Genomic DNA, 18,955 nt, shown 5'->3' with positions numbered 1-18,955 from the left:
CCATTCCTGCTCTCTGAAAATCGCCTTCACAGGGGTGAACCATATTCTTCCCAAAACGTGGCCATATTTATTTTTGCCAGAAGGGGGAGCCCCAGCTTCACATATATCAAAGGAATTTGAGTGTGTTGAGAATTGCAGTATAGTCCTTGAAATAGTTACATTTATTTATCAACTGCCACAAAGAAACATGTAAACCGCTGGCATATGTTGTCTTGAGTACTGTATTACCTACCTACTTCTCAATATAAAATACTCCAAATCAACACATAGGAGGTTCAATCATTCTAAATCCAGTTCACAATTGACACACCACAGGCATAAAATAACAACAACAATAACAACCCATATAAAACATGTTTTATTATTCATTCAGGAATACAGTTGACTGCTGTGCACAGCACATACGTACAAAAATAAAAGGAAAACCATTTTTAGTATATTAGCATTCTTACTCGTCATCATATTTTTTAAGAAACAAATGATTGGAGAAGTCTGTTATTTCAAACAAATTTACAATCATTTCAATAAATCGGAACTAAGGCAGAAGGTGAGGTATATGTTAAAAAAGAGGAGGGGGATTCAGAAGGAAGCACACTCCCCTCAGTGCAGGAATAGAAAACTGTGAGAACTCAAACTTAGGCTGCCGACACACAAGGACACACACTGAATCGCTACCACCACTCCCTTATCCACTACCACCCATAGCACCTTTTCACAAGTTGGAGCCTGCAACGCACTGTATTGTAAGTTACTGTAGGCTTGAACACCATTTGAGTATCTAACACTCTTTAAGCAGCATTTGGTACAAAGACCTATGGTTAGGACTAACAGGTGGACACTGAACTAGGTGCCAGTTATGACATGAGAAGCCATTGTGACAGAAGCACAATTCTCACACTTCCAAATATCTATTTCAGTTCACGTATTTGCATGTTGTCATGATAGTGTCCTGTTGCCCATATGAAAAAAAAGAATGATAAGGATGTTGTTATCAAAACAAATATTATTCACCTTCATGAACATTCACATTGCATGTCTTATTATGATGACATTGTGGGGAGAAGAAAGGATGGAAGATAAGATGTTGCACCATCCAAATTCAATAAATCATGAATCCTGCTATGTTATCATCCCAGAGGAACACATGCAAGACAGTGGAAAAGCTTGTTTTCATTCATTCCTCAATTACTGATCATTATCCTAGGTGGTGGTGAAGACATTTTTCAGTTCCATTGTGACAATGAAAGTGGGCTTGATCTGGTGCTAGCTGTAGAGATGATTCTACTTGGCAGACTGAGCAACACTTTTAACTTGCATAAATATTACAGTAGCTATATCTCCTGGGAGCACCATTGTTCAAGCAACAGCACTACTAGTTATCCATATAAAATCGTGTTTTGTCTCATAACGGTCCAAATCCAAAACAGCCTTTGTGTTACATATTTTCATTGTCTGCCATCCTCCTTGATGGAAATAGTGCCTAGCTAGCACATCAATACAATTTCAGCTTGGTGAATTGATCTGATTGGAACTTTGCTTTCTCTTTGGCTGTGGCAAATATGGAGTATGATGACTGTTGACAATGAAATGAAACACTAGCCACTTTAATGATGTCTCCGTATCTTGCATTACTCATCTCATATGTGTAAACTGTACCCTATACTATTCTACGGTATATTAGTCACTTTAATTGTGTGTAAATATTGCATCACCCATCTCATACTGTACTCTATACTATGCCACTGTATCTTAGTCCAATGCTGCTCTGACATATATGTATATATATTCTTAATCCATTCCTTATTTAGATGTACGTGTATTTTGGGTATATGTTGTGAAACTGTTAAATATGACTTGTGAGATATTACTGCACTGTCGGAGCTAGAAGCACAAGCATTTCGCTACACCCACAATAACATCTGCTAAACACGTGTATGTGACCAATAAAATTTGATTTGATTTGACACAGATGCTTCTTGTGTTCCATCACAACCAGACACTGCATCAAGCCTCAGCCCGTCTCTTCTTACTACTGTAAGTACTTGTGTGAGGGTAAGTACCAACTCACATCCATTTTACAGTGGGCTACCAATGCTGTGTTGGAAGTAGAATTTAACAGGCGTAAAGTTAAAGTTTGATAAAAGAGGTCAAAGATGACCTTTCCTGTGTATTTTACTCAGACACACCAAACATACTTATAGCATTGTAATAGCCAAAGGTAAATCTTTAAATCAGATTATGCCACTCCATTCCCAATAAATCCATGCTCATTGGCGACCAGTCAAAGAGAGATACAGAATCAAACCACTTACAACTAAAAATCACCTTATGTCATTCATGCAAGGTTTTCATTGAGCTACACACCATTCATAAATAAATAAAGGAATAATGGAGCGAACGTAGGGCAAAGAGGCATCAAAGGGGCAAAGTGATACTGGTGAACCTGAACACCATGTGCTTAGACACAGTGAAAGAGGTCTATGACTCTGACCTTGTACTAAAATGGCTTCGGGTGGGAGAGGAAGGATACTTCTGGAATCTCAAGACTGTTGTTGAACAAAGAGTTTTACAGTGTCAACTGGCCAAGGGGGGTCTGCTCAGGTACAGTATTCGAGGAGGAGAGCAAGCAAGCATTGACTTCAAACATCACTACTGTAAGCCTTTGGTGAATTGCTTTGAGACATTGCTTCTGTTTTTCTTCCACACAAGATCTTACAACTTAATAACCAGTTTAAACAATAAAAGAGAGAAACAGGTACATATGAGTACAATCCTTATTATTATCTAAATATCAGATATTAGACATAATAGCCAGATTGTGATACCTGAAATGTTGTTAGCACATCTTAATTGCGTGAAATAATGATCCCTTCTCAAAAAATGTAATAGGAATATTTACATATTTTTCAAATTAATGTAGCAGACCCTCATTTACAGAGTGAACGTGAAAACAAGCACTATTTATGCAGCTCAACATTTACTGCATAAATGGAGATACTGTAAAAGTGCTAACATTTTTTTTCAAACCGGCAGATAAGTTAAGGTTTCAACCCTCATCAGTTTAAAAAAAGAATCAAACTGTTTGATCGATCGATACAGCAGTCTCCCAGTTAGTCCAGACCAGACACACACACATTTCAATCTGGTCTAAACATCCAGCCATTTCACACTCAGCCTCATAAAACCCTCTAGCCTCATAAAAAACAGGATTGTCAAAGTTCTCCTAGCATGGTGGGTCTCCAGTTCTAGCTTCCCACATCAATGGCTGTGAGCTCCTGAGGGGCCCGGCCTGTCCAACACAGTCTCAATTACTTAACTGATCTAAATTTGGAAAGAAAATAAACTGAAGATACTTTTGGCCCTCTAGGAATTGGGCTAAAGCCCCCCGGAGTCACTGAGGGAGTGATGACTTGCGTGTCATCCCTATTTCTGACTGAGGGGAGCGTTTCTCACATGCAAGGGAAGGAGCCACAAGTAGGAATCAAAGGCAACCACCCCCTCATCACAAAGCAAGGAAACAAATATTTGGTGAGTGCTCTAGTTGCCCTTACTAGACAATGATATAATGTTGACACAGATGATGGAACATTTTTAGTTCTTGATGGATAATGACAAAAGTTAAAAGTAAACAGGCATTCTTCTCAGTAGAAATATCATGCACACATTATTTCATTCTGGAAATGGCGCTTTGAGGTAATAAAAAAGTATCCATTTCACTTCTAGATGCTGAGATGAGCTGTCATCTACTGACAGGGCAAGGTCTCCACCATTTATGTATGGCAAGCACCCATTCAAAGTGAAGGGGACAGATTAAGCTTCTCCACCCCTTATATAATACTGATAAAATAATAAGCAGCAATTAATGGCATATCCGTAAGTTCTAATACAAAGTAAGCTAACGAAATATACATATAAAGACTGAATAAATACTATCATATAGTGGTATTTCTTTCTTTTTCAGTCCATTTGTATTGGTGTATACAGTATTATGTTACCTGGACAACAATCCACATGTGCAAATAAGTGAGTTATTGCCTGCCAGTTTTGCTCATATTCGGGGGAGGAAGTGTGTCACAGTCATGGCAGTGGTGGCCTTTTTGCCTCTCTTCAGACGGCCATGCTTGCTGAGAGCAATGTAGGAGCCTCTGTAAACGGAAGACTCATAGGCGTTGTAGTTGTTTGGAAGCATGCTCTCTCTGAACTTGCACTCATCATGGAAGACTGTCTGAAAATAACAAAGGAGAAAAGGTCAAAGAAAAAGTATGGCCAAGTTAAGTTTCAGTTCCCAGTTTTATACAGTTGTACAAGATGCACTGAAAAATACATGTCATGCATACATTTCATCCTCACCCAGAATTAGTTCACATGTATAGTAGGGGAGCCATGCACTAACATATTGTAGCAAATTTGGGGTTGATGGAAGAACCTGTAAACCTTTGTCTGAAGACTAGCACATATCTTGCTCCATCCAAAATTCATAATAAACTAAATTGTTTATCATGTATGTTCTTGAGGGGATATCTAACCAAAATTGCAGCATGTTCTCTTTTTTATTGAAAACTACAATAAAACATTTAAATTGACTGATATAATCCTGAAATATAATACTCTCTCAATATCAACAACATAAAATGCACTGTGCATGTTGCTGTTTTGGAGGGGTTTACACATGCTATTGGGAGCATGCCAGGGACCTTGCCTACCACTCCCATAGTTTGTGCTGATGAAGACAATACTAAGCTGCAGCTAACTGAACAAAAACAAATGTTGGTTTACTAACTCCTACAGGTCTATAGACTTATTTATGTGTAGTAATAAGTAAACGTGAACTAGCCTTTTAAAACATCAATGAATGTGTATCACACACAGGTAGCACTGCTGTACAACTTATTTCTCACCCATATGGGAAATTAATTAGCCTATTAACCAATGAATTATTAGTGCAATAATTAAAGAGATTATCTAGTACTTTTGTATACTTTTTAGCCAGTAGTTCTGAATGTATCACTCACAAACCAAAAGTGGTCCCTGAAAATTGCGTACTACGTCACACATGTGCACCATGTAATTGCGCTCTCTCTCTCTACTGTGTCCACTTGGCCGTGCAACCTCATTGGATAACACTGGGCAGTCCTCTTGCTAGCTGTCAATCAAAGGCTTGAGGGGCTGAAGCTCATTGGTTAAAACTCGAATTGCTAGGGGGCTGGTCTACATTGCATGAAATGTAGGGAAAATGGCACAACACAGCTTCAAGAAAACAGTTACTTTCAAACTAGGGATTTCGTGGCTAATTGAGGTAAGGCAGTAATTCTGATCATAGATTATGCATGCATGAACTACACATTGACACATCCAGCCCAAAGCGAGAGGTTTAAAAAATACTTTATTAGTTACCAAAATACCAGAGTATGTCTTAAATGTAAACGTGTTGTTAATTGCATGCACTATGTAACTGTATCCTTTAGGTGATGCTCATTGATGCGCAATTGGAAAGCTGCATGGACCTTCTTTTGCTCACCTTGCAAGTTGTTCATTGTGAATCGTATTTGTCTATCCTAATAAACATTTCACAAATAATATTTTTCAGAGTATTATTTTTCGGACAATTTCTGCAATAATAAGTTGTGAAAAGATAGCATGTGCTGGGACTATCGACAAGACGGGGAGCTGGTGAAGTCCATCAGATACCCTAATACAGTGGTCTCCAACCTTCGAGAGCTAATTAAACATTTTTTTTTTTTAATTCTAGCTTTCAAATAGGCACATTCTTTCCTTCTCTCTGCAACTCTTTCTGGGTCCTTGGGGTACAAGATAAAGTAGTGCATTGTTTTCTGTCAATATACCTGGAAGAATAATAGTTCATCAACAACTCTAAGGGGGCTCTATAAAATCTGTATTTTTTTTTCTCCAATTCTGTTTTATATTTTCCCAAATGATCTTTTCTCAGTTTTATTTTTCCTGGTTTTCGATGTTTTTTGTTTTTAACTCTCAAATGTACAATTGTTCATACAGAAACAACTAAATTGGAACGTTCTGCGTCCATGTTAATGCTTAAATCACATCAGAAGACAATTTTGGGGGGGTCTAGAAGAAAACGAACACATTTTGATTCGAGTGTAATTCCCCTTTAATTGCGCATCTGGCCCCTTTAATTACGCATCTAGCAAACGAGGAATGTGTCATCTAACGAGCCGGTCTAGCATGGTTATGTACTGCTGCTGCTCATTTAATTGCAAAGTTAGCAAATAACACATAATAGATACAAATACTTACTCATGATATACTTCTACCAGATAATCCTACTTTGCAGTTAACATTTAATTGAGAAGGTTTGGTGGAAAGTATTTCTGTCAAAATCACGTCAACTGGCTACACACGGAGTGATAGACAAACGCGCGCACCACAGACAGACAGGGGCAATATTGCTGGAAATTAATTGGCAGATATTGTGTTAGGTTTGGCCAATAGTGGCTAACCTGGGGTGGGATAATGTCAATGTTGCGTTGATTAGATAGTAGGCTAGCTGGGAGCTTGCGGTGTCTGATACTTGTGAGAACACCTGAAAATTGCATGTATACTGAACAAAAATATAAACGCAACATGGAAAGTCTTTGTTCCATGTTTCATGAGCTGAAATAAAAGATCTCAGACATTTTTTCATACACATAAAAATCTTATTCCTCTCAAATGTTGCGCACTAATTTGTTTACATCCCTGTTAGTGAGCATTTCTCCTTTGCCTAGATAATCCATCCACCTGACAGGTGTGGCATGTCAAGAAGCTGAATAAACAGTAAGATCATTACACAGGTGTACCTTGTGCTGGGAACAAGTTTTGTCACATAACACAATGCCACAGATGTCTCAAGTTTTGAGAGAGCGTGCAATTGGCATGCTGACTGCAGGAATGTCCACCAGAGCTGTTGCCAGAGAACTGAGTGTTAATTTCTCTACCATTAGCCGCCTCCAACGTCATTTTAGAACATTTGGTAGTATATCCAACAGGTCTCCAACCACAAACCACATGCAACCATGCCAGCCCTGGACCTCCACATCTGGTTTATTCATCTGTAGGATCGTCTGAGACCAGCCATCTGACAGCTGATGAAACTGTGGGTTTGCACAACCAAAGAATTTCTGCACAAACTGTCAGAAACCATCTCAGAGAAGCTAATCTGGGTGCTTATTGTCCTGACTGCAGTTCGGCGTCATAACTGGTTAGGTTATGGTATGGGCAGGGAGAAGCTACTGGACAACGAACACAATTGCATTTTATCAATGGCAATTTGAATGCACAGAGATACCACGACAATACCCTGAGGACATTGTCATGCCATTCATCCGCCGCCATCACCTCATGTTTCAGCATGATAATGCATGGCCACATGTAGCAAGTATCTGTACACAATTCCTAGAAGCTGAAAAAGTCCCAGTTCTCCCATGGCCTGCATACTCCCAAGACATGTCACCCATTGAGCACTTTGGGATGCTCTGGATCGACATGTACGACATCGTGTTCCAGTTCCAGGAAAATATCCAGCAACTTCGCACAGCCATTGAAGAGGAGCTGGACAACATTCCACAGGCCACAATCCACATCCTGATCAACTCCATGCAAAGGCAATGTGTTGCGCTGCATGAGGCAAATGGTGGTCACACCATATATTGAATGGTTTTCTGATCCATGCCCCTACCTTTCTGTGACCTACAGAGGCATATCTGTATTCCCAGTCATGTGAAATCCATAGATTATGGCCTAATTAATTTATTTCAATTGACTGATTTCCTTAAATGAACTGTAACTCAGTAAAATCTTTGAAATTATAGCATATATATTTTTGGAGTGTAGTTTCAGAATTGTTTGGTGAGCTACTCACAGGTGGGCAGTGAGCTACTAGTAGCTCTTGATCGACCTGTTGGAGACTAACTCAAGCCAAACTCAAAACTATTTGTTCAACATCCATAGTCAGAGGATGCACTTCACTCAAGCCCCATTTATACCTGGTTCTAATTTGTTTTTTTGTCCTGATATTGTCCACATTCTGATTTTGCCCACATTTGTAGACAGGTTTGTAGACAGGTGTAGACAATCAAAAGACACATTGTGATCTGATTGTGGTCAGATCATCCTGCCCACCTCCGGAGGTAGTCAGTCACACATTGTGTCTGGATATCTTACAAGTGTAGACAGATCTGGACAGAGAAACCATTTTCAATCCTAATTATTTTGCCCTCTAAAATCATTGACAGGAGGCACCATTAACTGATTACATCAATATGTGTCTTACAATAAAGAAATATTATTTTGAAATAATAGCTGTGAAATAATTTGCATAAGTGAAGGGACCAGCAAATCTGGTCACAATGCAGACACAGTGGACAGATAAGACACATTTTAATATAACATTTATATTATCAGAATGTATATAAGATCAGGACAAAGGTCCCATATTGGCACCAGGTATAAACGGGGCTTCAGTGATAGGCATAATCTACAAATGTAACCTAACGTGTAAATAATATTCATCTTTAATGGACGAATTTCATATGGTCCCAAGTCACGATGGCAGGTTATGGAGTGTCGGGGGCTTTCCCCCGCACGCAGGGCCATATTACAGAGCGTGACAAAATGATGCGTCTGTTAACCTCATCATTATTGCCCAAGGCAAGTCGACCATGAACAGCCCCCTAGCTCATTTGCTGCCTACAATTAAATACGAACGCATAATAAGGGTAAACATATATATAATGAACCATCAAAAATACCAAAATAGCATTCCACTAGCATATGTCTTATCACATAATTCACAGCACATGTTAAGATAGGCACACCCAATATCTTTAAATTACATGCAAATAAAACCCGATCAGTCAAAATAGCAAATGCCACGCGGAAACATTCAAACAGATATTGCAGGACAATAAATGTAATACTGAGCATACCTACCGTTCCGTATAACCTTCCTCGGCCATTCATTGCGACAAACAGCTCACTTTTCACACCATACAAGCTAACCACTCCTCGCTCTACCGTTGAGATCTCTAATAGACCTAATTGAACAAAATACCAAATATTAGATATTGGAAAAACACATCCGATCAGATTGGCACAAAATATGTTTCGAAATGGTTGTAGGCTAGGCTATAGCTAGGATGTGCTCTACGTCTGTGAGTGTAACCTTGCAGGTTGCTACGCATGATGCTGAGTCTTTGTTCTATATACATTCCCACATTCAATTTTCGATATTTGCTCAGTTTAGGCTATCGTGTAATAATTGCCCTTTTGGACGTGTGCGGTGTCGGTGACTGTTAGTTTCTGGGCCGCTGTAGGAGCCAGTGTAAAAATAAGTTGTTGTCTAAATACGTCCATACATTCATGTCATGTTTGAGCTTAGGGAGATATTTAGCACTGGTGGATAGTGTTTTTAATAGATCTGTCTTTGCTCTAGAAGTCATCCAATGTTCCCTTCGCGTCTTATGACACATCATGCAAAATATGGGCTATCGGCTCTGTTAGATGCATAATTATTGACGTCCCCTTTATGTGATGTCTATTGCATTAAAATCTGTGGAAGCAACTCACTGTACTGGTTTTCATTATGTACACCATTTATCCTGCCGTCTGGGAGGACCTGGAGGTGAAACCCGATGCCCACGTTGCAGTAGAGCCTCCGCACTCTTTTGATACCTAGCAAATAGTCACTCTCCCAGTTCAGGTCCGATCTCTCCCCCGAGATGCCCAGAATGGAGCGGGAGAAGAGGGTCTCCCATCTTTTCTCCAATAAAGTTGCATTTGTCCTGCTTGGAATAGGATATGATGACACAATCCCGACTAGGTACCCCAAGAGAACAATCGCAGTCAACGTCCAGTGCGTGCTGGCCTCGTAGGACATACTGATGAGGAGCCTTTGCGCAATGGCCTTCCGGTTTACCTTCGGGGCACGTGGTCAAAATTAATGGCCCTAAAAATACCACTCTTCTTGTTTTTCTTCCTTCGGCATGCTGGCAGTGGATTATTTTTGGAACGCAAGTCTGAACTCTGGGTATGAAACGAGAGCCCCGGTGCAGAGGGGTAGAAATAGGAGAGTGCGCGGCAGAGCTTGAGGTGGTGGCGGTGATGATTACCATGTTTTGCAGCTCCGCGCCTCTCTCTCTCTGTAGGCAACGCAGGCCGTGGAGAAAACCACTCACCAAAACTCTGTTTCACCTTGCCAGGCTATCGCATATCTAGATGACGTCATGCTGACTTCACCGCTGCCCAGTCGAACAATACAAGGGCCGAGGATGGAGAGAGTGAAGTTGCGAGCAAGCAAGAAAAGAGTCGCTGAACTGCAGTGCCTTGTCTGTGGAGAGTTCAACGGAACACTGTCACAGCGCCCGTGAAACCAAGGAAGGGAGAGACCTCATTGGGTGGCGTTAAGCAACTGCGGGACATGATGGACACTTTGGCAGCTCCCAAATTGGGTCGGTGGTCAAATGTCTGACAGGCTGTTTCCTTATTTAGAAGGAAGGTGTAAAAACAGTCCACTTGTCACCGGAGAGCAATGGCACCCTTGCAGGCCACATCCAATGCTGCTTGTTAATTAAGGCTAGGCCTACTGCGCAATTCGGTTACCCCGAAACGTCTCTCATAGCCTATTCCTTCCCCTTGCCTTAAACATAAAAGCGTATCATATTTTCTTTTTAATGCCACCACGGAGCATGCCTGCCTATACGTCAATTGATTATATACAGTTGCGCGCTTCCACCGGACCCCTTAACACATGTCATCCATTTGGTTGGAAATTCCGATGGAAGGCGCTATTTCCAAAGGTTTTAATAACTGTGCTTCATACGCAACCACCATTGACCATAGTTCAAATCATTTTCACAAACTGTACAAAGTTGTTCTTAGTGACATACAACATCTCAGACAAGCATTTTACAATGCAATACATTTATTTGTATACAAATATATTTGATGACTGTACATTGATATCCAATCTGGATTTATAATAAAAATGATTCGATTTCTATGAAGGCTGAAAATACCAAGGACAACACATTCGGAGCATCAGTGAAAACTGAGGACATAATAGCAGATTCACAATCATACAGTCATCGGCAAATAGGCCCAATGTGAAGATCCTTGGCACTTGCTATCATGAAGCACAACTAACCCAAACACTGGACATTTGGACAAATAAAGGACCAAAACATTTGCTAACTTGTTGAAATTCAATGGTTACTTATGTCTATGAAATATCAACAAAACTAAATATGGGGGGAACTCAAAACAGAGGAACAATGGTTATAATTGACCCAGATGCAACAGTATTGACTACTTCCTATTTACAAATAAATAATGATACACGATGCGTTTACCATATTCTGCACAGGCATTAGTCATCATCAGGAAATGCACATTCAGCAAAGTTGCTCTTTTAAAACCAGAACTAATACAGGAAATGGTCAGGAGGAATGAATATATATATATATTTAACTTTAAAGCAAACAAAACCATATTTTTAAATATCATGAGTGTACTATTCTGCAGGATCAACCAGGAAATCATTAACTTTGTGACAGCAGTCGAGATCAATAAACTATCTGAAAGTAAGCAGCCAATGATGAAAGAGTGGGATGGAAGAATATCCCAATAAATTATAGAGCAGAAGATGTCTTTATACCACATCTATACTAAATAATCATTTATCATTTTTTCACAGAAATAGCTTTTGCACCTTACACCTTTGACAGATGGAATGAAAAGAAGGCAAAATACTTTAATATGTGCTTATGATTTTAAAAAGAACAATAACTACCGACATATGTACAAAAAATACAGACATTTTTAATAGAGGCACTTGCAAAATTGACTTATTTTTCCAAGCGGTCTGGCAGTATGTCCTTATGTTCTACAGTAACTCAGATGAGTATTTTCTGAGTGTGGGGGGAATTTCCAAAAAGTAAATCTGTTATTTTGAAAAAGTTAACCAGTGTCTGTATTCTTTTGCCCATCTTCATCTTTACTTTTTATTGGCCAGTCTGATATATGGCTTTTTCTTTGCAACTCTGCCTAGAAGGCCAGCATCCAGGAGTCGCCTCGTCACTGTTGACGTTGAGACTGGTGTTTTGCGGGTACTATTTAATGAAGCTGCCAGTTGTGGACTTGTGAGGCATCTGTTTTTCAAACTAGACACTTTAATGTACTTGTCCTCTTGCTCAGTTGTGCACCGGGGCCTCCCACTCTCTCTATTCTGGTTAGAGCCAGTTTGCGCTGTTCTGTGAAGGGAGTAGTACACAGCGTTGTACAAGATATTCAGTTTCTTGGCAATTTCTCGCATGGAATAGCCTTCACTTCTCAGAACAAGAATAGACTGACGAGTTTCAGAAGAAAGCTATTTGTTTCTAGCCATGTTGAACTTGTAATCGAAACCACAAATGCTGATGCTCCAGATACTCAACTAGTCTAAAGAAGGCCAGCACAACAGTTTTCAGCTGTGCTAACATAATTGCAAAAGAGTTTTCTAATGATCAATTAGCCTTTTAAAATGATAAACTTTTATTAGCTAACACAATGTGCCATTGGAACACAGGAGTGATGGTTGCTGATAATAGACCTCTGTACTTCTATGTAGATATTCCATTAAAAGTCAGCCGTTTCCAACAACAATTGTCATTTACAACATTAACAATGTCTACACTGTATTTCTGATCAATTTTATGTTATTTTAATGGACCAATTTTTTTGCTTTTCTTTCAAAAACAAGGACATTTCTCAGTGACCCCAAACTTTTAAACGGTAGTGTATGTTTACAGAAACTTTGCTATGAGACTCGAAATTGAGCTCAGGTGCATCCTGTTTCCATTGATCATCCTTGAGATGTTTCTACAACTTGATTGGAATCCACCTGTGCTATATTCAATTGATTGGACATGATTTGGAAAGGCACACACCTGTCTATATAAGGTCCCACAGTTGACAGTGCATGCCAGAGCAAAAACCAAGTCATGAGGTCGAAGGAATTGTCCGTAGAGCTCCGAGACAGATTTGTGTTGAGGCACAGATCTCGGGAAGGTTACCAAAAAATGTCTGCACCATTGAAGGTCCCCAAGAGCACAGTGGCCTCCATCATTATTAAATGAAAAAGTTTGGAACCACCAAGACTCTTCCCAGAGCTGGCCGCCTGGCCAAACTGAGCCATCGAGGGAGAAGGGCCTTGGTCAGGGAGGTGACCAAGAACCCGATGTTCACTCTGAGAGAGCTTCAGAGGTCCTCTGTGGAGAGGGGAGAACCTCCAGAAGGACAACCATCTCTGCAGCACTCCACCAATCAGGCCTTTATGGTAGAGTGGCCAGACGGAAGCCATTCCTCAGTAAAAGGCACATGACAGCCCGCTTGGAGTTTGCCAATAGGCACCTAAAGACTCTCAGACCATGAGAAACGAGATTCTCTGGTCTGATGAAACCAAGATTGAACTCTTTGGCCTGAAGGCCAAGCATCACGTCTGAGGGAAACCTGGCACCATCCCTACAGTGAAGTATGGTAGTGGCAGCATCTTGCTTTGGAGATGTTTATCAGCGGCAGGGACTGGGAGACTAGTGAGGATCGAGGGAAAGATGAACGGAGCAAAGTACAGAGCGCTCAGGACCTCAGACTGGGACAACAACCCTAAGCACACAGCCAAGACAACGCAGGAGTGGCTTCCAGACAAGACTCTGAATGTTCTTGAGTGGCCCAGCCAGAGCCCGGACTTAAACCCGATTGAACATCTAGCTGTGCAGAAACGCTCTCCATCCAACCATCCAACCTGACAGAGCTTGGGAGGATCTGCAGAGAGAAATGTGAGAAACTGCCCAAATACAGATGTGTCAAGCTTGTAGCGTCATACCCAAGAAGACTCAAGGCTGTAATCACTGCCAAATATGCTTCAACAAAGTACTGAGTTAAGGGGCTGAATACTTATATTAATGTGATATTTACATTTGTAAAAATATTTTTAATACGTTTTGTCATTTGTCATTATGGGGTATTGCGTGTAGATTGATGAGAGGAAAAAACAATTCAATACATTTTAGAATAAGGATGTAACGTAACAAAATGTGGAAAAAGTCAAGGGTCTGAATACTTTCCGAATGCACTGTATATCCAATAGTGCCAACTGTATTTAGCAACCTCATAATTTAATAGTCCATTTATGCAACGATGTTTGGTTATTATATTTTGATTATGAAAATGTATGCACTCAATCACTACTTACTTTAAGTCACTCTGGGTAAGAGTGTCTGCTAAAATGCAAACTATTATTTAAATATACAGTAACAGATGAGATATAGAAAGACTGCAGTATTCTCTTAGGTGAGGAGAGAATGCACTTATCCAAAGTCATACCATGTTGCCCTGCTCTCTTCACGGCACTCACACTTGCACTTTGAAATTTTCTCTCTCTCTCTCGCACGCACGCACGCACACACACACACACACACGCACACACACACACTTATGGTACACAGAGCAAAGTATAAACAATTTAACAGAACACAGAGAACTGTCATCATACCAAAACTGTTTTCAGGAACCCAGTTCACAGTATCACTGCAGTGTTGCTAGTATGACTTTTTGGTATTTTGCTCATGGGAATATTAATGGAGTTCCGAAAATAAGTGTACCTGGATTTTTAAAGTGTTGGATAATTCACCTCATTTACTTTCCTAGATTGTCATGAGGTTGAACATGGGATGATAATGGCAGTAGAGATTATGTAATGAATGGCACTAAATGGCATTGTCTGATATTTCTTGAAAAGAGGGAGAAAGAAATTCCAATGAAAGCTTTGAACCACTTCATCCTAACAACAATGCAGTTACACAGATTACCTCATAGATGACCTCTACCAAACAGGTTGCATAATACATTCCCATAGGGATATACATATATGTACTGTATTCATATACAAAATATATATGATAAACCTGTTAATTCCCAAAAAACATCCAACACTAGGGGCCAGTGACACTTAACATTCCCAATATTTCAACCTGGCTGATAACAACAAACAGACAGAAATTCTTTCCCAAGCAGGTAATGGGCTCTCCAGATTAACTTGTTCCTATCTCCCGCGGCCAGTCTGCATGAGAACTGACCAATAATCTCCTGTTGACTTCGACTAAAAGCAGACTATTTTAAAGATATAGCATTGACAAACTCCACCACTTCACACATAGATGAGAGTAAAATGGTAATACATCATTTCAGTTGTCTACGGTCTGATGGAGTCTGATCAAGCTGTGTAGCTAGTTGTACCTGAGGAGAAGGTGAAGGTACCTATCTGAGCAGTCTTCTATGTGACTGAGGGGAACAAGGTGAGAAACACTCTTAAGTACACAGACAGTGTCAACAGACCAGCTAATGCCAGCCAGTCTCTCTCTCTCTCTCTCTCTCTTGTAGCCATAGTAACTGCCTGCAGTAATCTCTGGAGGTAACAATTGTCACAGGTTTACATTTTCTTTTAATTCTGCAGCACACATACATACAAACGTACAGACAGGCTGCCTCATTGCAATGTGTTGGTAAAGCCATAGCAACGGCCAGCGATGACACTGGAGTGTTGCATGCTGGAAGCAGTCGTGCATTCCTTCACTCCTGGTTACTGAATCTTTCAGCTATTGAGGTCCTTTTGGTCAAAGATGATCTGGTTGGCCAGATAAATGGCGATGATGCCGAAGATGGCGGAGGAGGCCATATAGGCAGTGACGGACTTTGTGAACTGAACAATCATGCCCATGAAAAGAGTGGGAAAGACCTGAGAGAGGAGGAAGGTGCTGTCCAGGATGGCAAAGTCCAACCCTACACCGCGCTTCTCGTAGCCCTCCGGTTCATCCTGCTCGGGGGCTGTGGCGCTGAGGGACGATCCATTCTGGCCGTGGGGAGGGGGGTAGTAGTCTGAGTCTTCCTGGCTGAAGATGGCATGCCCTTTGGTGTCCCCCAGTTTGTGGGTCAGCCCCCCCTCCTCGTCCATGGCTGTCAAATGAGTGATCGAGTCCCGCTTGACCGCAATCCCGTTCTTAAGCATGTTTTTGGTTTTCTTATTTGGCATGTAAACCTGAAATGCAAGGAGATACAAGTACATTCAATATACAGTCTAGGCCTAGGCAGTGTGTGCAAGGGAGTTTGTGTGTGTAGGGCTAGATATGAATATGTGTCAGGAGAGAGCTAGAAAAATTATGCGCAAGATGTGAGCGTTTGTTTTGTATTGGAATATGAGTAAGATACATGGCTGTTGACTCAGCCGATACATGGCTGTTGACTCAGCCGATACATGGCTGTTGACTCAGCCGATACATGGCTGTTGACTCAGCCGATACATGGCTGTTGACTCAGCCGATACATGGCTGTTGACTCAGCCGATACATGGCTGTTGACTCAGCCGATACATGGCTGTTGACTCAGCCGATACATGGCTGTTGACTCAGCCGATACATGGCTGTTGACTCAGCCGATACATGGCTGTTGACTCAGCCGATACATGGCTGTTGACTCAGCCGATACATGGCTGTTGACTCAGCCGATACATGGCTGTTGACTCAGCCGATACATGGCTGTTGACTCAGCCGATACATGGCTGTTGACTCAGCCGATACATGGCTGTTGACTCAGCCGATACATGGCTGTTGACTCAGCCGATACATGGCTGTTGACTCAGCCGATACATGGCTGTTGACTCCTATAGCGTCGAAAGAAGTCAACAAAAATGTATCAGGGTTAGAATATGATCCCATATGGGTCTTTCTATAAATAATGGGGCCAATGTGTGACATTGGGATCCAAAAATGTTGAGTAAATATCCTCCTGCTGAGGACTCACCATCTCCCCGTTTCGTTACAATAGCTGCTCCATCTGTTAGCCCTAGTAGTCTTCTTTTTGAACAGCAGAAAGAACTGTTTCTGTTACAGATAGAGTATGAAAAGGAATTGGAATTTAAACAGGATTTGGAGCATGCTAAAATCAAGCTGCAACAAAAGCGGCTAGAGTTGGTTAGGGAAGGAAAGCTCTCAGGGGAGAGTGTGCTCTGGGAAGGTGACCCAGATTCACCTAGGGGTCGCTCCTCTTTCGGTCGTGCCCCGGATACATTTGATATTGTTGGAAACTTAGTTGCCAAAATTTAATGAGAAGGACCCTGAGACATTATTTTAGTTGTTTGAGCGTGTTGCTGACGTTAAGAGTTAGCCTGATTCTGACCGCACTTTAATGTTGCAGTGTGTGTTGAATGGTAAAGAGCAGGAAGCATATTCAGCTCTTAGTGTTATAAGGGTAAAATGGCTGTTATAGATTTACGAATTGGTTCCTGAGGCTTACCGCCAACGATTTAGAACTTTAAAAAGGGATGATCGACCGACTCATGTTGAGTTTGTGTGAGTTATCTTCACAGTTTAATCGCTGGTGTTCCGCCTCTGCAGTTATGACTTTCCAAGGGCTGTGTGATTTGATTAATTTAAGGACACAATCCATGATCGTATAGCCACGTACATTAACGAATGAAAAGTAAAGGCTGTCGATGAAGCTGCGGTTTTGGTGGATGAGTGTTTTGACTCAAGTGTCTTTGCAGAGCCCTGTATTCGGAGTGAGTGGGGGCGTTCAGCAAGATTTGGGCTTCGCTCACCGAGATACTCTGGTGCAAGGGCAGAGTTTCATTCAACTGGGGTTGAACCTGACTCCTGTGGTAAAGCTGACTTTGGTCAAGTGTCACTGTCAGGGTTCAGGTCATTGGAAAAACAAATGTCCGGTTCTCAGGGCTCAGGGTAAATTCAGTACTTGCGCTTAAGTTAAATCTAAGCCTAAGGCGTTAGCAGTGCCTGTCCCACATCAGTTCACTCCGGACACACTGTCTCATGCCCAGGGGCATGTGAAAGTCCATATTGACCCAGACTATTTACCTTTCATTACGAACGGTTTTGTGTCTGTTAGGAAGTAACGACCTAGCGCCAGTGAGGATCCTGAGAGACACAGGTGCCTCTGAGTCGTTTGTGTTGGAGTCTGTTACCCTTCTCTGCTGAGACTGATTTGGGGAATAGTGTTTTAATTAGGGGAATAGGTTTGAACTCTGTCAGTTCCATTGCATAAACTGATGTTGGATTGTGGACTGGTGAAAGGTGAGGTTGTTGTGGGGGTGCACCCTTCGTTGCCTATTGAGGGTATTGACATTATCCTTGGGAGTAACTTGGCTAGTGAGCGTGTATGACCTGTTGTGTTTCCATCTCTAGTGATTTCCGCTAAGCTGTCATTTGTAGGGATTCCTGATGAGTGCGCAGAGTTTCTCAGAAGTGTTCTCTGCGTGTGACGTGTTCTATGAGCCGTGGCAACCTGGTCACTGTGCCGGCTAACAAGAATGGCACAAAGAAATCTGTCACTACTTTCCTTGTTATCCTATTATCTGTACCCCGCTCCGATGTAATCAAGGAGCAACGGGTTGACCCCACATTAGAAGAGTTGCGTTACCAAATTGTGCATGTGGAACAGTTGGGAGGTGTCGCCCATGGCTATTTTCTCCAAGAAGATGTCCTGATGAGAAAGTGGGTGTCATGGTGGTAGTTTTGTGGGAGGCTATTAGTCAGGTTGTTGTACCAGTTAAGCTTCGTGAGTTGGTGTTGACAACTTCCCACAACGACGTTGCTGGACATATGGGTGTGAGGAAAACCTACAATCGCATATTAAGAAATGTCTTTGGCCTAGGTTAAAGAGGGAATGTTTCTGAGTTCATCAAAACTTGTTACACCTGTCAATTAAAGGGCGACAGGGTAGCCTAGTGGATAGAACGTTGGACTAGTAAGGTTGCCAGTTCAAACCCCCGAGCTGACAAGGTACAAATCTGTCGTTCTGCCCCTGAACAGGCAGTTAACCCACAGTTCCTAGGCCATCATTGAAAATAAGAATTTATTTTCCCCATGGAAGTTTGAACATGTACCCCCATGGATTT

At 41.3% G+C, this 18,955-nt stretch overlaps 2 protein-coding genes across 2 annotated transcripts in view; both read right to left on the bottom strand.

The window, feature by feature from the left end:
* Positions 1 to 342: 342 nt before the first annotated feature.
* On the bottom strand, positions 343 to 12,783 carry LOC139374433 (fibroblast growth factor 6-like). Its single transcript, XM_071115478.1, has 3 exons — positions 9,583 to 12,783; positions 8,947 to 9,050; positions 343 to 4,225 (listed from the first exon to the last, which is right to left on the bottom strand). The coding sequence occupies exons 1-3, from the start codon at positions 9,890 to 9,892 to the stop codon at positions 4,049 to 4,051; spliced, it is 591 nt and encodes a 196-aa protein (XP_070971579.1). The 5' UTR covers positions 9,893 to 12,783; the 3' UTR covers positions 343 to 4,048.
* Positions 12,784 to 15,447: 2,664 nt separating this feature from the next.
* The window catches only part of LOC139374424 (solute carrier family 45 member 3-like), a 68,465-nt gene continuing 64,957 nt past the window's right edge, over positions 15,448 to 18,955 (bottom strand). Inside the window, exon 5 of the mRNA XM_071115475.1 lies at positions 15,448 to 16,084. Coding sequence (XP_070971576.1) covers positions 15,641 to 16,084 — 444 coding nt within the window. The 3' untranslated portion in view covers positions 15,448 to 15,640. The remainder of the gene's footprint in view (positions 16,085 to 18,955) is intronic.

Source organism: Oncorhynchus clarkii, chromosome 2 (genome assembly GCF_045791955.1).
Source record: "Oncorhynchus clarkii lewisi isolate Uvic-CL-2024 chromosome 2, UVic_Ocla_1.0, whole genome shotgun sequence".
Taxonomy (NCBI): Eukaryota; Metazoa; Chordata; class Actinopteri; order Salmoniformes; family Salmonidae; genus Oncorhynchus; species Oncorhynchus clarkii.
The sequence above is the reverse complement of the archived record's forward strand: the minus strand, read 5'-3'. Positions and strand labels throughout refer to the sequence as shown.

Bases quoted from the DNA above. Each gene is read 5' to 3' on its own strand.
- LOC139374433 (XM_071115478.1), bottom strand. From the start codon at position 9,892: ATGTCCTACGAGGCCAGCACGCACTGGACGTTGACTGCGATTGTTCTC. The intron at 9,051-9,582 runs GTGAGTTGCTTC...TTGTTCAATTAG, and splicing joins ACATAATGAAAACCAGTACA to GTCTATTAGAGATCTCAACG. The intron at 4,226-8,946 runs GTAGGTATGCTC...TGTTATTTTCAG, and splicing joins GAGGAAGGTTATACGGAACG to ACAGTCTTCCATGATGAGTG.